Raw genomic sequence first — 19,183 nt, 5'->3', positions numbered from 1 at the left:
ATTACTTTAAATTGTACTTAGGTGTAGCAAGCCATTTTTTTGTTGTATTGCTAAAATGAATTCATTATTTGTAATTAGTTGCCTCCAAGTTCAGGTAACAAGAGAACTGGAAAAATGTGTTCTAAACCAGATATAGGAATCTTGTGGTTTTTCAAATTTTACAAACCATGGCTGCCATAAGTTCCTTGGCAACCAAGCTAGTAAGGTAAAGGTAAAGGTTCCCCTTGACAATTTGTCCAGTCGTGTCTGACTCTAGGGGCGGTGTTCATTTCTGTTTCCAACCCATAGAGCTAGCATTTGTCCGAAGACAATCTTCCGTGGTCACATGGCCAGCGTAACTAGACATGGAACGCCTTTACCTTCCCACCATGGTGGTACCTATTTATCTACTTGCATTTTGCATTTTGCATGCTTTCAAACTACTAGGTTGGCAGGAGCTTGGACAAGCAATTGGAGCTCACTCCGTCATGTGGATTCGATCTTACGACTGCTGGTCTTCTGACCTTGCAGCACAGAGGCTTCTGTGGTTTAACCCACAGTGCCACCACATCCCTGGTGGTAGTGGGAATTTTCACACTTATGTGAATTGTGTTCAAAACTTCAGGAAGGCATCAAGTTGTCTATCCTTCCTCTAAACTTTCTATTTAGGGTGCTAAAATTACCACTTAAGTTAAGAGTGAACAGAGTGTATCTCCTCCAAACTGAGCAGAATGAATCTCCCCAAAACTCTCAACACCCCCAATGAATATGTATTTGTTTAGCTCAGAAAGTCCCCTAATACATTCTGCTATGCTTTGAGCTCTTTCAGCCAAAAGCTCTTTCATGCTCAAAAACATGCAGTAATTGCCCCCACCTTGCAGCCACTAGAGAGGAAGAGGAGGCTTTTTGCTGTAGGCCTCCAAGATCTAAGGGTGCATCTATATGACCATGGGAACTCTGGAGGCTACCTAGGTTCAGAAGGGAAATAAATTAGATCCAGACCAACAACATCTACTGCAAAGTGCTTCCATATTTGCTCATGCAATGAGACTTCCCCTTCTTTCAGCCCTTCCCTCTGAGCACCCCTTTCAAATCTCCAGGGCATGGCATAGCAGGGAAGGGGAAGTCTGTGTTGACTGATGGGACACCAGTGGATTTCACTTAAATTGATCTAAGATCAAACAGAAATCAATGTGAACAGTTGATTATGACTTGAATTCTTTGGCAGTTAAGACACAAATACAATCCTATAGCTGCCTACTCAGAATGAACTTGCATTGAATTTTCTGGGGCTTACTTCCAAGTGTGTATATATAGGATTTCAGCCTCAGTCTTCATTAAGAAGGAAGTCCCTTAATAAGTTGGTATGATTTAACTAATTGGATTTTTAAAATTTTCATTATGAAGCATTTTTTTTTTCTTGGAAGAAAGCTCCATTGATTTGTATAAAGCTAACTTCAGAGCACCTGTAGCTGAAGTTCAGATAATAAGAGTTAATAAGGTTTCAACTTGGCCTACAGAACCAATCCTTTACGGTAAAGCAGATTTTGAATTCAAACTTTTAAAAACAATGAGTTAGCCTTTTCCAGTGTAGCACTGCATATTATTATTATTATTATTATTATTATTATTATTATTATTATTAGTAGTAGTAGTAGTAGTAGTAGTAGTAGTAGTAGTAGTAGTAGTAGTAGTAGTAGTAGCAGCAGCAGCAGCAGCAGCAGCATTAGTATTAGTAGTATTAGTAGTATTAGTAGTATTAGTAGTAGCAGCAGCAGTATTAGTATTAGTATTAGTATTAAATATTTTACCCCACCTTTCTCCGTGAAGAGGACCCAAGGCGACTTACAACAATGAAAGACAATATTTAAAGTTGAAAATAATGAGTATAAAACATTGACTAACATAATAAAAAAACAAAATATAAAAATTATGAACAATGAATAAGGGGACATCTTACATCAGTCAACAGGCAGTGTTAAGGCACAGATCAATACATATAAAAACTTTTTTAAAATGTGGGGTTTAAAGTCAGCTCCAGCATGCGTAAACTTTAAGTGCTTCTTTCTGTATATCCTTGCATTCCTGTGTGGAAAAACATCTGCACCCTTTATGTCTTGTGGCACTGAGCAGCACCCATTGAATGCTGCCCATTTTTTTGAGGTTGACTTTCTCTGTAAATAGTAACAAACTGGTTGTAGTGACTTTATGATGCTAATTCAAACAAGAATACAACATATTGATAAAAATTTGGCTGCAGCTGACCTGAAACCTAGAGATTCTTTATTAAGAATAATAGACTAATAGACAGAAAGATAATATTTTAATTTGCTCAATGGAAAGGGACATAGAATGGCTTACACAAATCCTCAAAGAGCACAGTTAATCAAGCCATTATGGGCTTTTAATTAGACAAAAGTTGTCTAAAGGCCATTATACTTTTCACTTGCATGGCATCCCTGCTTCTTTATCCTGTTTTTGCTAACAGGAAGGGAAAATAAAAAGAGAATTAAGCCATTGTGAAATAAGAGAGGTTTTTTTTCTTCTCCCAGATTTAAAAGGCCAGGATTTTCTTGACTTCCTGAAAAAGTCCACTTGGCAAGAACGGATAAAGCTGCTTCCCATGCTGTGTGCTTGTCTCAAAACTAATGGCATTAATGGGCAGAGTAACCAATGTTCCACAGTATGTTTCTTATCTCAACTTGATTTGGCGTCAGGGTAGTCTGCCTGTCTGACTTCTGCAGAGAGCTGTCTGCCTTCTATTTCATTTGCACATCCTCTTAGGCAGAAGAGTAGCTCTGTTGACCAGTTGCAGGGTTTTAGTGTTTACTAGAGTGTGGTGTCCTTTAAAAATGCACTTCATATATCATGTCATGTTTAAAAGAAAGAATTCACAAATGAATTTACAGCTACTGTATCCTAAAGCAATTATTTTCCATAGGATTTCACGGGGGGGGGGGGGGAGGGAGAATCTCTTGAGTACAAGCAGCTACAAGAGATTCTGTGGGAAGAGAATTTAAAAACAATTTTTACATTAACATTGTGAATGGGAAAGAAGAAATTTATATTTCAGAATGAAATACTGCTGAACAACAAAAATAGCCATTTTAACACAGTGGAGAAAGTGATGGGCAAGTGAATTGGGGGGGGAGGGAAGCTTCTCCCAAACCAATCTGTCCTGTCAAATTCAAGGAAGCCAAACACTGTTCCTCTTGTGCTAAGCCATTACTGTTCTTTCTGTTTCATTAACTAACAACAGATTGTTGTGTGAATGGTTGGACAGTTTCTAAGCTTGTGAAAGGAGGTATCCGGCAATACCTCATTGCACAAACCTGGAAACTGTCCAGCCACTTGCACAAGAGATCCCTGCACGAGCAGAAGGAATTAACAGCTTGGAGAAAGTTTTATAATGTGTGTGAATGATTTTAAAAAAGGAGAGAGAAAAGAGAGAATAATGGGAGCTGCACTTCTCAAATTGGCTTTGGACTATTTATTTATTTATTTTATTTATTTTATTTTATTTTATTTTATTTATACCCTGCCCATCTGGTCTTGCGACCACTCTGAATACTTCTGTCTGCTGACTCTCATTCCAATTTATAACCAGAAACAGATATTCTTGAGTGCTGGAATTCTCACGCATAGTCCAATGAGTCAGGTGTCTGATAACGCATGGGCATGTAAGTGAGAAATTCTCCCTAGCATAACTGTAGCTTGTTATACTGGCTGCTACTGGCCCTTCTGTTCTGTCTCTCACTGACTCACAAGAGATTGTTCCATCCTTCCAATATGGAGAAGAAATCGAAGAAAAGGCCTACAGTACTTATTTCTCTCCTGTGCCATGTGAATTCAACCCCTTTGTGCAGCAAGATCTGTCAGTGAAGCTAGATGAGGAACCAGGGCAGTGGTCACCTCATTAGGATTGTAACACAACTCACAGAAAAAATAACAGCCACACAAAATTCACTAATAGACACCAAGTTCTTCTCTACTTGTTTGCAACAGCTTGGATTCATGGGAGATATAAGGAAGTTGGGTGAGATACAAGGTCAGTCTTCCATGGTCAGAAGACAGGAAACTACCTTATACCGAATCAGATTTTCAGTCCATTTACCCCATGGTTGTTAGCATTGACTGGCAATGGGTTTAAGACATGTTTTCTATCTTACCTATATCTGGAGATTCCTAGTATTCTGTAATGTCTCGCAGCCACATAATTATTGGGACAAACCTAATTTAGCTTTCAAAATGAAAGAAGATCAGAACTCCCTTAGTGAAAAATGCCTCCACCTGATTTTTCAGGGATTTACCACCACCCCCACAGCTAACTCTTTTTCAGCTGGATCCCCTGTATAACATTTCCAAGAGTCTGATAGGTGGTCTGTGGGAGAGTAATGGTGGTAGAAACTCTATTTTCATGAGCCCAGCTACATGCACTTAATTTAGATCCCAATTGTTATGTTTCACTCAAAGTAGAATTTGAGATTCCTAACACTGGGCCTGGTGATAGATGAATTCCTGTCAGGAATGGTCATTTGGAATTACAAAACTGAATGAAACCCCCTTGTGTTTATTTCTAGAGGGATTTATTTGCTTCGTTTATTGCTTTTCTCTTCTTGGCATCTGTATCTGTGGATCAGAAGTTTGAAGGGCGTCTACACTAAAAATACATGAAAACATCCTGTCATGAAAGTCTTATTCATGGCTTTTACTGTACTTGTTGAGTAGGTTTGTACATATTCGTAGTCTCTCAAAATATATCACTCCTTTGCTGTTTAATTGGTTGCTTTTGAGACTTCAGATTGTATACAATACATGACTTGGCCAAAATATACAATTGCTTAATCACCTGTTTTGAACAGGGGGGACACATTTCCTTCTTTTGGGGGGTCTAATCCATTTTAAAGGCAATAAATGACATGGAAAAAAAAATTAAGAAAAGATTAAGGCTAAAATCTTGATTGGCATCTTGCCTTTGTGACAGGATGGTGCAGTAACCCACAAGGCATAATTTCTGATAATTAAAAACTTCCTACCTCTATCCCATGGCCTTTCCATCTCCCATGTAATCCTTTTAATTACGTGGAAGCTATGAAATAAAATAGGGATGTGGTGGTGCGGTGGGTTACACCGCAGAAGCCTCTGTGCTGCAAGGTCAGAGGACCAGCAGTTGTAAGATCGAATCCACGCAACAGAGTGTGCTCCCGTCGCTTGTCCCAGCTCCTGCCAACCTAGCAATTTGAAAGCATGTAAAAATGCAAGTAGATAAATAGGTACCACCACGGTGGGAAGGTAACGGTGTTCCATGGCTAGTCGTGCTGGCCACATGGCCACGGTAAATTGTCTACAGACAAACGCTGGCTGTACAGCTTGGAGACAGGGATGAACACCGCACCCTAGAGTTGGACATGACTGGACTAAATGTCAAGGGGAACCTTTACCTTTACCTATGAAATAAAAGGAGAAAGTATTTGATTACTGGAAATTGGCAGTGGAGATTACTAGGAGGGGATGATTTTCAGTAAAGACTTTGTTTTTCCACCCTGAAGCTCCCATCATTCTATGTGATGAAATGCGATTACACAAGATTAAGAAAAGTTGTTGGACAGAAGTATAGGTAAAGGTTGCCCTTGACAATTTTTGTCCAGTCGTCTTCGACTCTAGGGGGCAGTGCTCATCCCTGTTTCCAAGCCATAGAGCCAGCGTTGTCCGAAGACAATCTTCCATGGTCACATAGCCAATGCGGCTTAGACACAGAACGCTGTTACCTTCCCACCGAGTTGGTCCCTATTTATCTACTCGCATTTGCATGCTTTTGAACCACTAGGTTGGCGGGAGCTGGGACAAGCGACGGGCGCTCACTTCGTCACGTGGATTCAATCTTACAGTTGAAGATCTGCAGACCTTACAGCACAGAGGCTTCTGCGGTTTAACCCGCAGCGCCACCACGTCCCTTTATAGTCTTTTTAATTACCAACTCCTCCCCATGACAGTGACATCAACACTCTTCTGCAGGCATATATTACACAGCAGAATTTCAACCTAATAAAGATGGAGGGAGGAAAGTGTTCTTACAGATGTAAAGAAAAAGAAAATATTATTGAAATGAATAATACGTTTGGAAGACTAAGGTAAAATAGTGGAAGCTAAAACAGCAAAATACTGTATAGATATAAGGATTGAGACAATCTGTCATATAACTAATGGAAAATGATTGCTTATAGCATTTCAGAACTAGATCAAAGCATATAGCATAAACTTTCACTGAACCAAAACTTTATTATTAAGAGATTACCATCCTACATATGTAGTGGATCATATCTCTTCACCATCATGTTACAAACAGAAAAAAATACAAATCTTGGATTTTTGCTAAAACTTGTTGGATTACCTATAATAAAGGATTTTGTGAAGACTAAGGAAGGGTATGTTTTTGATACTGAAACATTGGGAAAGAATAATGCCTCCTACATTTGCTGTGGCAGGCACTTTTTTGAGAGATCAGTTAAGTATGTGTAGGGAGGGGAAGTTACTGGTAGAAGATTTTAATGGAGTGATAAATGAAAAATTTAATAAATCAAAATTGGTTGCAGGTTGTGCACATTGTCCTAAATTACCATAGCCTTTCCAACAAAGGAGTGACAGGTGTTTGGCAAATCTTAAATGAAGACCAAACAAGTGATGCATATCATTCAGGCAACGGTCATTCCTTTTTGTCAATTTCTGTAATATTTTAAACCCCCAAAGAGAAAAGACTGGCAATAAGATATTTGGACTGATAATAAAAAAATGAGTTTGGAAATGAGTGCATTTTTAAATATGGCAATTGGAAAGCAAATAATTTTATTATAAAATATCACAACAATGGTATATGAATAGTTCATTATCTAAATATTTGAATATTACAGAGAGGAAAGGAAAACTCTTCCCACTTTCTACCAAATCTGATATGAGTAGAAAGAACTTAACAAGGGACAAAGCCTGAACTCTCACTAGAAGTTAAATCAACTAAACTGAGGTCATACCATCATAAGGCAAGACTCACTGAAAAAGGCTGTAGGAAAGAGGAAGAGCTAACATGAGATTGATTAACCCAGTAAAAGAAGGCCCAGCCTTTAGTTGTAAGACCTGAATTAGGCTGTTAATAATAGGATGTCACAGATATCATAGTGTTGCCATGAATTGTAAGGAACTTAGTGACATATAACAAGAAATATTAAATAATGTGAATTCAAATTGTTGCTATATGCAAAAACCTTGGACTTTTATTGTGAATTGGCTTCTTTCAGATGTAGTTAAAAAGCCTTATTTCCTGGCCTCCTGCTTCCCTCCAACCATCTTTATCTCCTCACCTTTGTTGCGGCCATGATGATATACTGTGACTTGGTAAACTCCAGTTGTCTATGATGTTCAAATCAGGAAACTGTGATGTCAAGTGCTGCTTGCATACCGTGCACTTAATATGAAATCCAGATTGGAATTTGGCATTGTGTCAATGGTGGGAATCCAGGAGTAATCATTTTAATTTGGAATATAAATATTTCCTTGACAAATTAGTCTATGTTAGAAAAGAAAAGCGTGTTTTAATTAAGAAAACAGTAATAATTAAATGGGTTTATAAATATCCACTGAATATGAAGAACATTCTGTACTTATGTCATCCATTTCTTTAGCGCTTTTTCAAAAAAAAACATTTTGAAATTCTGTACAAATCTATTATAAAATAAATCTAAGAAAAAAAAGCATAGATGTGTACATTTACAACACAGTGAAGAACAATGCAGTGAATATCCTTTTATCTTGTTTTCATGGGATTGGCTTATAACAATTGCTTTCAAAAATCCAGGATTCAGTTTCATACAATTTTAGTAAAATTTAGGAAAGGATATATGGGAAGTAGCTTTTACTTGTCATTAATAAGTATTCAGGTGTTTGTAGAAAGATGCAAAACTGCAGTTATTTCCATTTACCTGAATGGTGACTGAAGAGGGGGGAAGTTCGGAGAGCAGACAGCATTGTAATTCAAAGATCACTATCTGGTACCTACCTGCTATTCACTCAGCAACAAAGTAATTATACACCATATTTCCTTTCTGTAAATCTGGTATTAGAGCTTGAAAGAGATAATATTAAGTGGCAAAAAAAATCCTAAATAAAACTTGAGGTGTATCAGGAAGATTAAAATACACGAAGTATCATGTTGCATTGCTGTATCTAGGCAGGAAAATATTATAGTGTTGAGTTTATTGAGGCTAGATGCAGAAGTAAGAAACTCATAAGGAAATTGTTCAAATGTAAGATCTCTATCCATTATTAAAAGCAGTATTAAACTGGACTATCTGTTACTATTGATCTAGCTGTATAATGCTTATTTGTTATTATAAGTAATTTGAATGAGTTTCAGACTAAGCCCAAATAATCCTGTATCAATTTTCCATATAAAGTTACAGAGGAAAGAACCTTGGTCACCACAGCAAGTCCCTCCCAAGATCCCAGAATTCATCTTGCTCCTCAGACATCTAATGCCTCTTTCTAAGTATCCATCTGAAAGCGAGGAACAGATGATACAATATACAGTGGTGCCCCGCTTGATGCTTACCCTGCATGACGTCGAAATCACTTTACGATGAATTTTTTGCGATCACTATTGCAATTGCAAAACAATGGTTCCAATGGGTTTTTTTACTTGACGTTGATTAGGAGCCTGCTTCGCGAACTGTTTGTTTGCTAAACAATGATTTTTCCGGCTCCTCAAAATGGCTTCTCTTCGTAAAATGGCTTCCCTCCCTTCTCAAAATGGCTGCTTTCCGGACCCCTGCTTCGAAAGACAGTGTTTTTAAACAGCTGATCAGCAGTTCTCTATGGGCAATCTTTGCTGGATGATGAGGTATTTCCCCATTGGAACACATTGACCTGTTTTCAATGCATTCCAGTGGTTTTTTTTTCCCATTTGATGATGATTTCGCTTAACAGCAATTTTCCTGGAACAGATTATTGTCGTCAAGCGGGGCACCACTGTAGTTGGCTGTCATTAGAAGTGGAGCTCCCTAATGAGTTAAGAGATAGCTGCTTGCATGAGCATGAGATTTCTTTGCTTCAGCATGTTGCAAATTAACTTAATCTTGTTTTTGATTGATCATCAGGAGGTAAGCACAGGGATCATTTTCAAATTGATTGCTCAGACACAGAGTTTTCTAAAGAGTTATATCCCTTGAGAGAAAGTTGCTGCTAACCTCTAATGATGTACTACATGATTTGTATGATATAAGATCTGAGAAACCAAATCTTAAAGAAAATAGAGAGTATGTTATTACCTTGGTCATTAGAAAGCATTTCTTCAAGCCAACACATTTGGCTCTCATCCCAGAAATCCCAGCTGGGATGGCCAGCAGTAAGGGAAAGTTGTAGTCCAAAACATCTGGAGAACCAAAGTGTGCCACTCTCATCCATTTTAAGTCTTAGATTTTTTTTTTACCAGAGCTTAGAACATTAGAATTGGACACTAATTTATTAATATTAAATTGAAGACATTAGGAGAGCTATTCATTGTTGAATCTTTAGTTCTGAAATAAATAGTAGGATTTACCAGGACTGGGGAGTAGATGATCACTGTTGACCACTAATAGCAGGTTTAATAGTGGTTCCTTCATAAGTACTCTTTTTGTTAATGAAAGCACTGCCTTAAATAAAAATTATCCAGCCCCCTTCCCCAACATTAATCACCTGCATGACTATTGAAGTCACATTGATCAAGTTTCTACTACACCTACCACCTCCATGGGAATTTATACAACTGAAAAGTACTGTTTTTCAATCTTCTATGCATAATATTGTTTAATAAATGCATTTATAGGTTTACATTTGGAATGAAACCAAGCTCAAGTAGGGGATTAAGCAAGGGTGATTTGCATAGTCTTTCTTGTAAACACAAGTAATAGCTGGTGTACTCTGTTAGTCTGCATGGGGAGAAAGGTGAAATGTAAACGAATAAAATAAATTACCACATGTAGAAATCATTGCATATTTTCTGAACTCTTCCAATAATGTAGTTTTATTAATATATTTTAAAGCTATTAATGTTTTTTCATTTTCTTATTATAGATTTAAAATATGCCCCTTAATGGATTATTTTAAATACAATGTCCATTGTATATGTATGATTTTGAAAGTCAAAGATACAACACTTGCCCTATCCCTGGTTAATCTATTAAAAATAGAAACACACAAAACAACAATGGCTGAAACCCTGTTGCCCAATTATTTTAGGCACGAATTGCTGTTAAATTCTGAAAGCTCCTGAGACATTATTTGTTGCACACAGTTGTGTAATTACAGTAGGCAGCAGAAAATGTCTACAGAGATTTGATAATTTATGGCACTTTGCTTCCAAAAGTTATGACATTTGTGTAACTGCACAATAGGATTTCAGCTAATAGGTTATAGTGTCCAAATACCTGCTGGTGATTTACATATATATAAGTTAAATTCTGTGGCACACCATGATGAATAGCTGCTAACTAACTGAGAGCTGCTTGCATTGCAGGCGCGTGCTTTGTAATGCAGTCGGTTCCTCATAAGTTGATGGTGATTTGCCTTGATGAGTTGCACAGTTTAACTTGCACACGTGTAAATCACTAGTTGGATCAATATTAATATACAATTCAACAGTGTGCTATTGGTATACTTATATACACTTCACATTGAATTCCAGTAATGCACGTAATTTATGAAAAACTCAAATTATGAATATTTCAAAAGGTAGTTGGGGAATTGTTTTCTAATCTTTAAGTGCAGGAAACGGTGTGTGTTTCCTTGAAAAAAAAGGCACATAGCATAATTAGGTAGTGATGTGGGAAAAGCCAACTCTTTGATCTTAATTTTCTACATAGAACTGAACAATATCGGTTTTGTGATAGGCCCTTGATCATACACTAGTAAACTGTGGGTTATGTATTATTTTCCCACTACACAGAAGCATGCTCTCTGATCATGTATAACTGAACAATGGGTCCAGTTGTACGGTAATGAGCTTTGAAGACAGAGATGCAAACAACTTTTGATTTTATAAGGAAGTGGAAATCTTACCATGGCTCTCCACAGCAATGTTTAAGTGGCATGGCAGGTAGAACAGGTTCTGAGAACAGCACGTGTATTTCTGAATAATGAAGAAAAATAACAGGAATATTCAACCTGAGCAAACACTTTAAAGGCCTCTTTTTAAAATACTGAATACTTTGTAAGTGAGCAGTTTGTTCAAGACACTTTCTTTGCCATTGAAGAAGTGGTGAACTAATTTTTGAAACTATTCTTACACACTAAAGTGGCTGATGGATGGATGGAAAAATATGGAAAAATCAATAAGCTGTTTTAAGAGAATTACTATCTTTGATATCTTTAAAAAATTCAGGTTTTTCATGGACTGCTGCCACTTCATCAGATCAGATTGGATGCAAAATCAATAGATGATATTTTCACTGCAACAGACATAACACAGATACCTGTTGGGCATTTTCTCCATTTGTATGTTTGCTTTTAGTATTAGTCTGTTCTATTCATTACTCTATAGCTCTGGCGCTTTTAAATTTAACTGTGCTGTTACTGATAAATTTCCTGCTAAGTATAAAGGCATTTTAAAACATGTGCTAGTGTACAGTCAGAATAAATAACATACTGTTGTGTGAGTTCACACCATGAACAAGGATGATATCATCAGACATGGCTCTGCCATGGCCTTTTTGGGCCAATAAAAAAACGTTCTAGAGTCCTACCAAGTCTGGAGGACCCTAAGGGATCCCCTTCATCCTAGGGCAGCCTTTGGGAGCTGTAGAACAGGAGGAGAACTATTTAAAACTGGAAAAGCACTGCTGCTGGTCCCAATCCTGCAGCTATTTTCCAGCTTTAGATCATTCCCATTCTGATTCCCAGCTCTCCAAGGCTTCCCCAAGAAGAAGATGATCCCTTGGGATTCCCAAAACCTGCGGGTGGGGTGAGGGCCTCAGAATAGTTGATGACATCATCCTTGCTGCATGGTATAAAGTTGTACGGCAGGACTTCAGCCATTAATTTGAGATAATATGTACATGATTGTATATGGAATCCAAGCTGCAGAGAGAAATGGCTGCTATCTTTCCTTAAACCTACTTATTACTAAGTTTTGCTAAGAATGGGGCCCAGATTAGTCAGTGTTTTAAAAGGATAGCTAGCAGTTCCATTTTTTCTTTCTTCAGAGTGAACATAGGAGATATAATCCATATTGCAGCCCTAATAAGGGAATAGTTTAATACATTAACTTTGTTATGTTTGTGGCCTAGATTAGAAAGATAATGTCTCAATTTTTAATTGCCCCATTAAACTTTCCTTTTAGGAAAGAGGAACAGTAGAATGATTCAGATTGATAGGGCAGCAGAGGCTAAAGTGTTAGCCTTCCTCCCCCATACTAATTTAAACTACAGTCCCATACAAGAGACAGGAATCTGTTATCAAAATTTGTATCTTGTATGATTTGGTAGTACTGGTCTATTTATTTTGGTTTTCTAATAATACATTACTGACAACTTTATTAGGACGTAGCAAGGAAATTGTTTCATACTATATAAATGTTTCTTGTAGGATGAAAAATAAGAAACTTCTTGTTTGTAGTAACATGTCTTCAAACATCTATGTTGGAGGGCCATAGGCACAAAAAGTTCAGTTGATTTCATTGTTAATAGTATGATATTAGTGGAAGAAGCAAGAAATTTGGCAGTCTGATTTGTTTACATTTATGCAAATTTTGACATGTAAATACTACTTACATGTCAGCATTTGCATATATATGAGAGAAAGAAACCAATTGAAATCAATCATGACATACCATCTCAGCTTTAATTTAATGTAATTTAACTATATTGGTTTTGCTTGATAGAAATGTGAAAAGAACAAATTAGAAAAGCGATTTTCTCTTCTATCAGGAATGTAGCTCTCGCTAAGCTGGTTATTTATTGCCAAGACAGATGAGGAGATAACTGTTCTCTTCCAGTTATTAGTGGGTTCCGCCTCAAAGCTTGCTGGCAGTTATGTTTGGGTCCACCTAGCAAGGTGGATTATATTTCAGAGACAAGTGATTAAATCCTTGTAACAACTGAGGCATGACTAGTGTCATGTTCTTAAGGCCTCCAGTTATGTCTGTTTTATAGTTGCCTAATTAATTTTTTTAAAGAAAATTCTGATATAGGGGGAAGTGTAAGTATGTCTAATTAAAACATTGATGAAACCAAAGAATTGCGCTGTGATAGTCTCCGTAGTTTTTGCACACAACCTGCTCACTGTGGCTTGCATGTTTTGCAATCTGCTCATTAAAGGTTGTTGTTGCTGCTTGTTTAGGAGGCCCAGAATGGAGCCCTCCTACTGGAATGGAAGGGGCCTAGTGACAGCATTATAATAGATTAAGTGGGTTCATCTGTCCTGAATGAACAAAGTGTATAAAAAGAATACAAGAAACTGTTGTCCACATGGCAGTGTATGTACTATACCAGCAAGTACACTTGTACAGTTAAAAGAAAAAGAAATCATTTTTAAATCCCCTTTTAAAATAGTGCTTATTGTTTGTATTAGAATTAAAAGTTAGGTCTCCACCACCACAGTAGCATAGAAGCATAATTCTGAACCACGATTAGCCATTTAACCCAGTTTACCATAACGTGATGAAAGACCAAAGCTGTGGTTTGGGTTTGAAGATAACAGTGGAGACACATGGAGACCCATAAGTTCCATATCACTCTCTCCAGTGCCGTTTAAATGTTCTCCCAAGCTCATATGAACCATTTTTTTTCAGTGAACATGATCAAATGTCACCCATCAGGGTATGTAGCCCTAGATCAGAGTCTCATGGATAAATGACACTGACTCAGCTAGGAGAGCATTTAAGAGCCGTTTCTGTCTATTCTTGGTCATATATTCAGGCTATAACATAATATGAACAGTTCAGCATGTTGAAATATATTGTCTTTTCAAATGAGGACCTTACATTATTAGTTGATTAGAAGTGTTAGCAACATTTTGCTATCCGCTTTAGTTTGTTTCTCTTGATTAGATCACTTAGCTTTGAACGTTCCTTTCCATAGTCTCATCATTCTAATGAGTTGGAATTACAGTATATAAATGAAGGGGAGCAACTAGCCTTTCAGGTACCCTTAACTGCAGTTATCATTGTGCTTCATTACTGACAATGCTGACTAGGGCTGCTTGGGCAATAGCAGTTCTACAACATCTAGAGCAGGGGTCTCAAACATGCGGCCCGGGGGCCATTTGCAGGCCCCCAGATGATAGTTTGTGGCCCTCGCCTTGCCTGCCCCCCCAAAGCGCCCACACATTCTCTGCTGTCAAGAGTTTAAAAAAAACCTTGCCTTGCTTGCTGGCTCTCTCCCAAGACAGCACCTCTTGCACCCTCCATCCAGAACTGCAGCCTGCCAGCCAGCCCACCTGTCTGTCAGCTAAGGAAACTCCTGGGCGGCTTCCTCGGGCTCTTGCTCCGCTTGGCGGAAAATCTGATGCGGCCCAGCCTCACCCAGACTCTGCCTCCAGCGGCCCCCAGGTAAACTGAGTTTAAAACCCCTGATCTAGAGGGTTCCAGCTGGCCATCCTTCCTGCTGGTCAATGTGCAAGTAGCAGGCAGAAGGTTCTCTCTTTGAACAAGGCTTTAACCTGTGTTTCTTCCAACTCTTGAGATTTCATGATAATTAAATTGTGTGATTTTTCTGAAGGAGGAGCTAACAAATATGTGTGTTTGCTTGTTTAAGATATGATTGTGCACTCAAGGCACAAAAATTAGGGACCCATCCTCACTTCTGAAAGATAAAAGTTGGGAACAAGATATAAGACTAATGTTCACACATCAGGCTTAATTTGGAACCGACTCTGTCTCATTCTGTTTATGCTAATGCTTGATCACTGACAAGATAGAAGAGAGCATAACTATTTAAGTCGTTATGTGTCAGCTTCAAAAACTTTGTGCAGATGTTTCAGTGCAGTTACATTGATGCAGCTGTTGGGTGAGGGGTTACCTTTGGGGGAATGATTTACGAATGAGATCAGGATCTGGCCTTGTGCCCACAAATATTGATATAAATATATTATTCTGAAAATGGATCTTAATTGCAGAGGGTTGCCACAAATGAAAATATGCGCAACATAAATACCTCATAGCATATGCACATAGCAACAGAAGCAGAGACATATTTATATCCCAGCAGCTGTTCATTGCAATTTACAATGTGAGTTCCAGGCTGCTGTTTTGGAAAATAGCAGTTCCTTTGCCTTTTATTCTTGTTGTGTCTATGGTGCAGTTTGCCAAATTGCAGGAAGTTAAATCTTAAAATGGGAAAAATATCCTGTGACAGGCAGAATATCCCATGGAATAAATGGAAACAATCTGTTACCCTTGATAACACCGATGATCACAGTTTATTGGCCTACATTATGGTATAACATTACATCCTACATGCACAAGTTAGTTGAGGCCTAGAGTTCAAAATTACGTAACCTTTTTACTCGCAAGATACAATAGATTTTTGTTAGCCTCCATGGGAACATTATCCTCTTTTTAGTAAGAGAACTGGATTATCTCTGATAATTAGCATGGAGGATCAAACTAGATGATGTATCTCTGCTTAGCACAAATAATGAAAGACATCACACTCTGCCATGACAAGTACTTTTTCTCACCTCCATATGTTGTCCTCCAGCTTACTTAACTTTTGTGATTGGCCAATGGAGGGTAAATATGAGTTTAACTGAAAAAAATAATGCAAGAGGGAAGACACTCAGTGCATAAAATGCACTTCCCTGTTGAGACACTGATTGATTCAGAGAACCTCTCAGAGAATGAGCTAGGCAAGGAGAGATAAGGGGCCTGAGCTACACAGCAAGATGAAAAGAAAGTGTGATTTTGGAGGGTGTACGCTGTCTTTCAAATTACAGTATTGACCTCCAGAGTTGTTGTATTACAGATCTGGCCTTCAATTAAATCAGTTTTGTTGCACCTCCTGTAGCTGGAGGCATTTTATCTTGCGACTGGTATTGCAGGGTCCCATTGGGGACTGTTGACTCTTCACTGGAGATGAAGATGCTCTGCTTCCACAGGCCAAGCTAATTAATGTGCTGAGCTGCTAAATTAGTGCCGCCTTCAGTCAGTCTTGTGATGTTTGATCTCCACCACTAAACAATAGGGTGACTACTTAAGCCCATTTTACTATGACCTTTTCCCTGACCTGAATAGCAAGATTTTGGTTTCTTTCCTACAAAAGGCAAGGTCACTTTTTCATTCCGAGGAATTAAGAATGATCAAACTCGTACAATACAATGTGTATAGTCAATATTGGATGATATTTTGGTAACAACTTTTGTTAATTGCTGAACCCCGCTTTAAAAAAGAAAAAAAAAGCAGGAATTAACTTCATTTTGTTCCTTTGATTGGCATAGTCTTATCTTTCCAATATTTTTTCAAAGGAATTGCTCCCTTGATTGATTCATTACTTTGTTGGTTTAAGCTCATTATTATTTTAATCATTTCCTCAAAGTTTCTGGTAACTATGTTGCTAAAATTTAATCTTATGAGCAAAGAAAACCCATAAGTAGACCAGATTTATTTTCTGCAGGTTTCCAAAATTTGTTATTTTCCTTGTGCATTTACAGATATTCCGAAGAGTTTATGTGTTATGCAGAAGTGCAGACATGTCTAATCTGTTCATATTCCCCAAATCAGTGGTAATCAGAGAGGCATACATACCCCTTCCAATACTAGATGTAATGTGCAGCCATCATTGTAGCTCCTTTAAAGCACTACTATTGTGAACTGATTGAAACTGATTGAAACTTGTTCCTCTATTTACTTCATGCAATGCATAGGTTTATCTGAGGACTCATGTTCTCCCATATGCCCCAGGATATGAGATCTTCCATGGTGTCCTTTCTTTTGGTCCTCTTACAGTCTTGGAGTCATGCCTGGCAATAATGCAGCAGAGGGCTTTCTGAGTGTTGCTTCCAGGGTCTGCAACCTGCATACCAAGAAGGGCTAAGATGCCTCCTTCCCTGTTGTACTGGCTAATGGGGGGAAAAAATCACCTCTGGCTGGTGAATTTTTTTCCATTCAGGCAGGCTGTGGGCAATTGACTGGTTGCTGAGGGTAGGGTTTCTTCCCAGTTGGATATATGCAGTTGGAGATATATGGACATTATGGGACTTTAATTAATTCCTGTTTTTCAATATTTTACCTTATTTTGTGCTTTAATTGTTCTTTTTATTCAGTATTATTGTGAACTGCCTTGAGTCCCATTTTACTGGGAAATATACATCCAACAATTAATTAAAATATTTATAAACTACTGCTGTGTCATCTTTTAGTCACATATTTTGTAAATACAGTACTAATATCTCAAAGCCTTTTCTGTGATAGAATACCTTTCCTCATATGTGAGGAAAGGTTTTCTATCACAGAAAAAAAGAGGTGAGATTGGCCTCTGGTCATTTAGGTCCCAATTTTTTGCACCAGATATATACAGTATAGTGTGTGTGTATATAAAATACAGAGTGATTCCCACCACTTAACATGGACATCTTGTCACCCTGTGAAAATATCTGATTATTTAAAAGTCAGCTAGTAAACAGTCTCTGCACTTTATTGTTAGGAATATATATAGCTAGGCAAATTTTCCATACTGAGCTCAGTTTTTTGACCAGATGTCTAGTTTCTGTCTCTCACATAAGAAGATGTGGGATTACTGTCTTTTGAAAAATTAATTAGTATTTTTTATCTCTCTTTTCTGTGTCTGTATCTAGAACCTGCTTTTTATTTTGGGGATACCGAATATCATGTATCTGAGAGTGCTGGTTATGTGGAAGTTCGTGTTTGGAGAACGGGTACAGACTTGTCCAAAGCAGCCACTGTCACTGTGCGTTCCAGAAAAACAGAACCAATATCTGCAGAAGGTGAATTATTTTCCCTGGTATCACTTTTTGTATATAGTTTCTAACCTCGCATCCTTATGCATTGTTCAAAAAACTTGCAGATATACAGGAAAGTGATACAGAAGTGAAGTTTGGCTCCAGTTTCAATAAATGTCTTCCTTGTCTCTCAGTCTAGGCTTTAGTATGTACGTTGTTAGTCCAGAATGTGAAAACATAGGTGATAGTAGAGAAGACTAGAAAGGGAAAAGTCTCTTCCTCAGTTTGAATGGAAGCAAGGAAGCATGTAATATAGACCATTCTGAAAACGTTTGCAAAATGTGAACGCCAGATACTTACTTTTAGAATATTTTTCTGATCTTTGTGTTTTCTGATTATAATAGTGGGCTCTAGAACAAAATTATGAAACATGGAGTGCTTCTGTTTTAGAGTTTGAGCAGCAAGGACTGCTTTGTTCCATCTACCCAGCCCCACCTGTCCACATTTTGTAACCACAGAACACACTCACCTCTTTTTAGGCTGATCTGATATAATATTTTTTAAAAAATATATATTTTTCTTTCTCTTGGTAATGTAAGGATTGCCCACAACTTGCAGATATTCCTTGTTGTGTGGGGAAGGTACCATTTGGTTATATAGTATAACCAATACATTCTTTCCTTATGGGTTACTCAGACACGTCTTAGACTACCTTTCAGGGTATGAAATGGGGAGCCAGAAGAGCCATCTTGAACTCTTAGGAAGAATATTCTATGGAGTTGACTTTGACTTATGGTGACCCTTCTGTGTTTGCTGCAGTGATGGGGACTCATGACATGTGACTCATGGCTGAGTTCAACTTAAGTTACACAGGCAACTTGGGTTTTTGTTTTTCCAAAACGACTTGGGACTTGGACTTGGGGGTTGGCCCTCAAGCCTTGGACGCGAAGACTTGCCAACATCCCTGGTTTGCTAGGTATAAAATATTCAAGAAATGATAATCACTCCCTCATTCTCATGGAGATCTAGGGTCATGCAGCTTTCTTAAGGTTGCATAGGTGGCAGGAAACACTGCCCCATCAGCCACATATGGTATGGGTAATCTTGGTTAGTCTCTATCCCAGGAAACACAGTGAGGATTTGAACTCACATAGTTCTTGCACAGTGTCTTGCACAGTGTTGCATAGTCCATAGCAAGACACCCCAACCCACTGAGCTATACCAGCATTTCACTGGAGAAAAGGTAAGATGTAAAAGTAACTGAGAAATATAAAAATAATATACA

At 38.0% G+C, this 19,183-nt stretch overlaps 1 protein-coding gene across 1 annotated transcript in view; it reads left to right on the top strand.

Moving 5' to 3' along the window:
• The window catches only part of FREM3 (FRAS1 related extracellular matrix 3), a 113,800-nt gene that overhangs the window by 58,655 nt on the left and 35,962 nt on the right, over nucleotides 1-19,183 (top strand). Inside the window, exon 7 of the mRNA XM_073001611.2 lies at nucleotides 17,794-17,943. Coding sequence (XP_072857712.2) covers nucleotides 17,794-17,943 — 150 coding nt within the window. The remainder of the gene's footprint in view (nucleotides 1-17,793; nucleotides 17,944-19,183) is intronic.

Source organism: Pogona vitticeps, chromosome 5 (genome assembly GCF_051106095.1).
Source record: "Pogona vitticeps strain Pit_001003342236 chromosome 5, PviZW2.1, whole genome shotgun sequence".
In the NCBI taxonomy this organism is placed as follows: Eukaryota; Metazoa; Chordata; class Lepidosauria; order Squamata; family Agamidae; genus Pogona; species Pogona vitticeps.
This window is presented reverse-complemented; position numbering and strand designations above follow the sequence as displayed.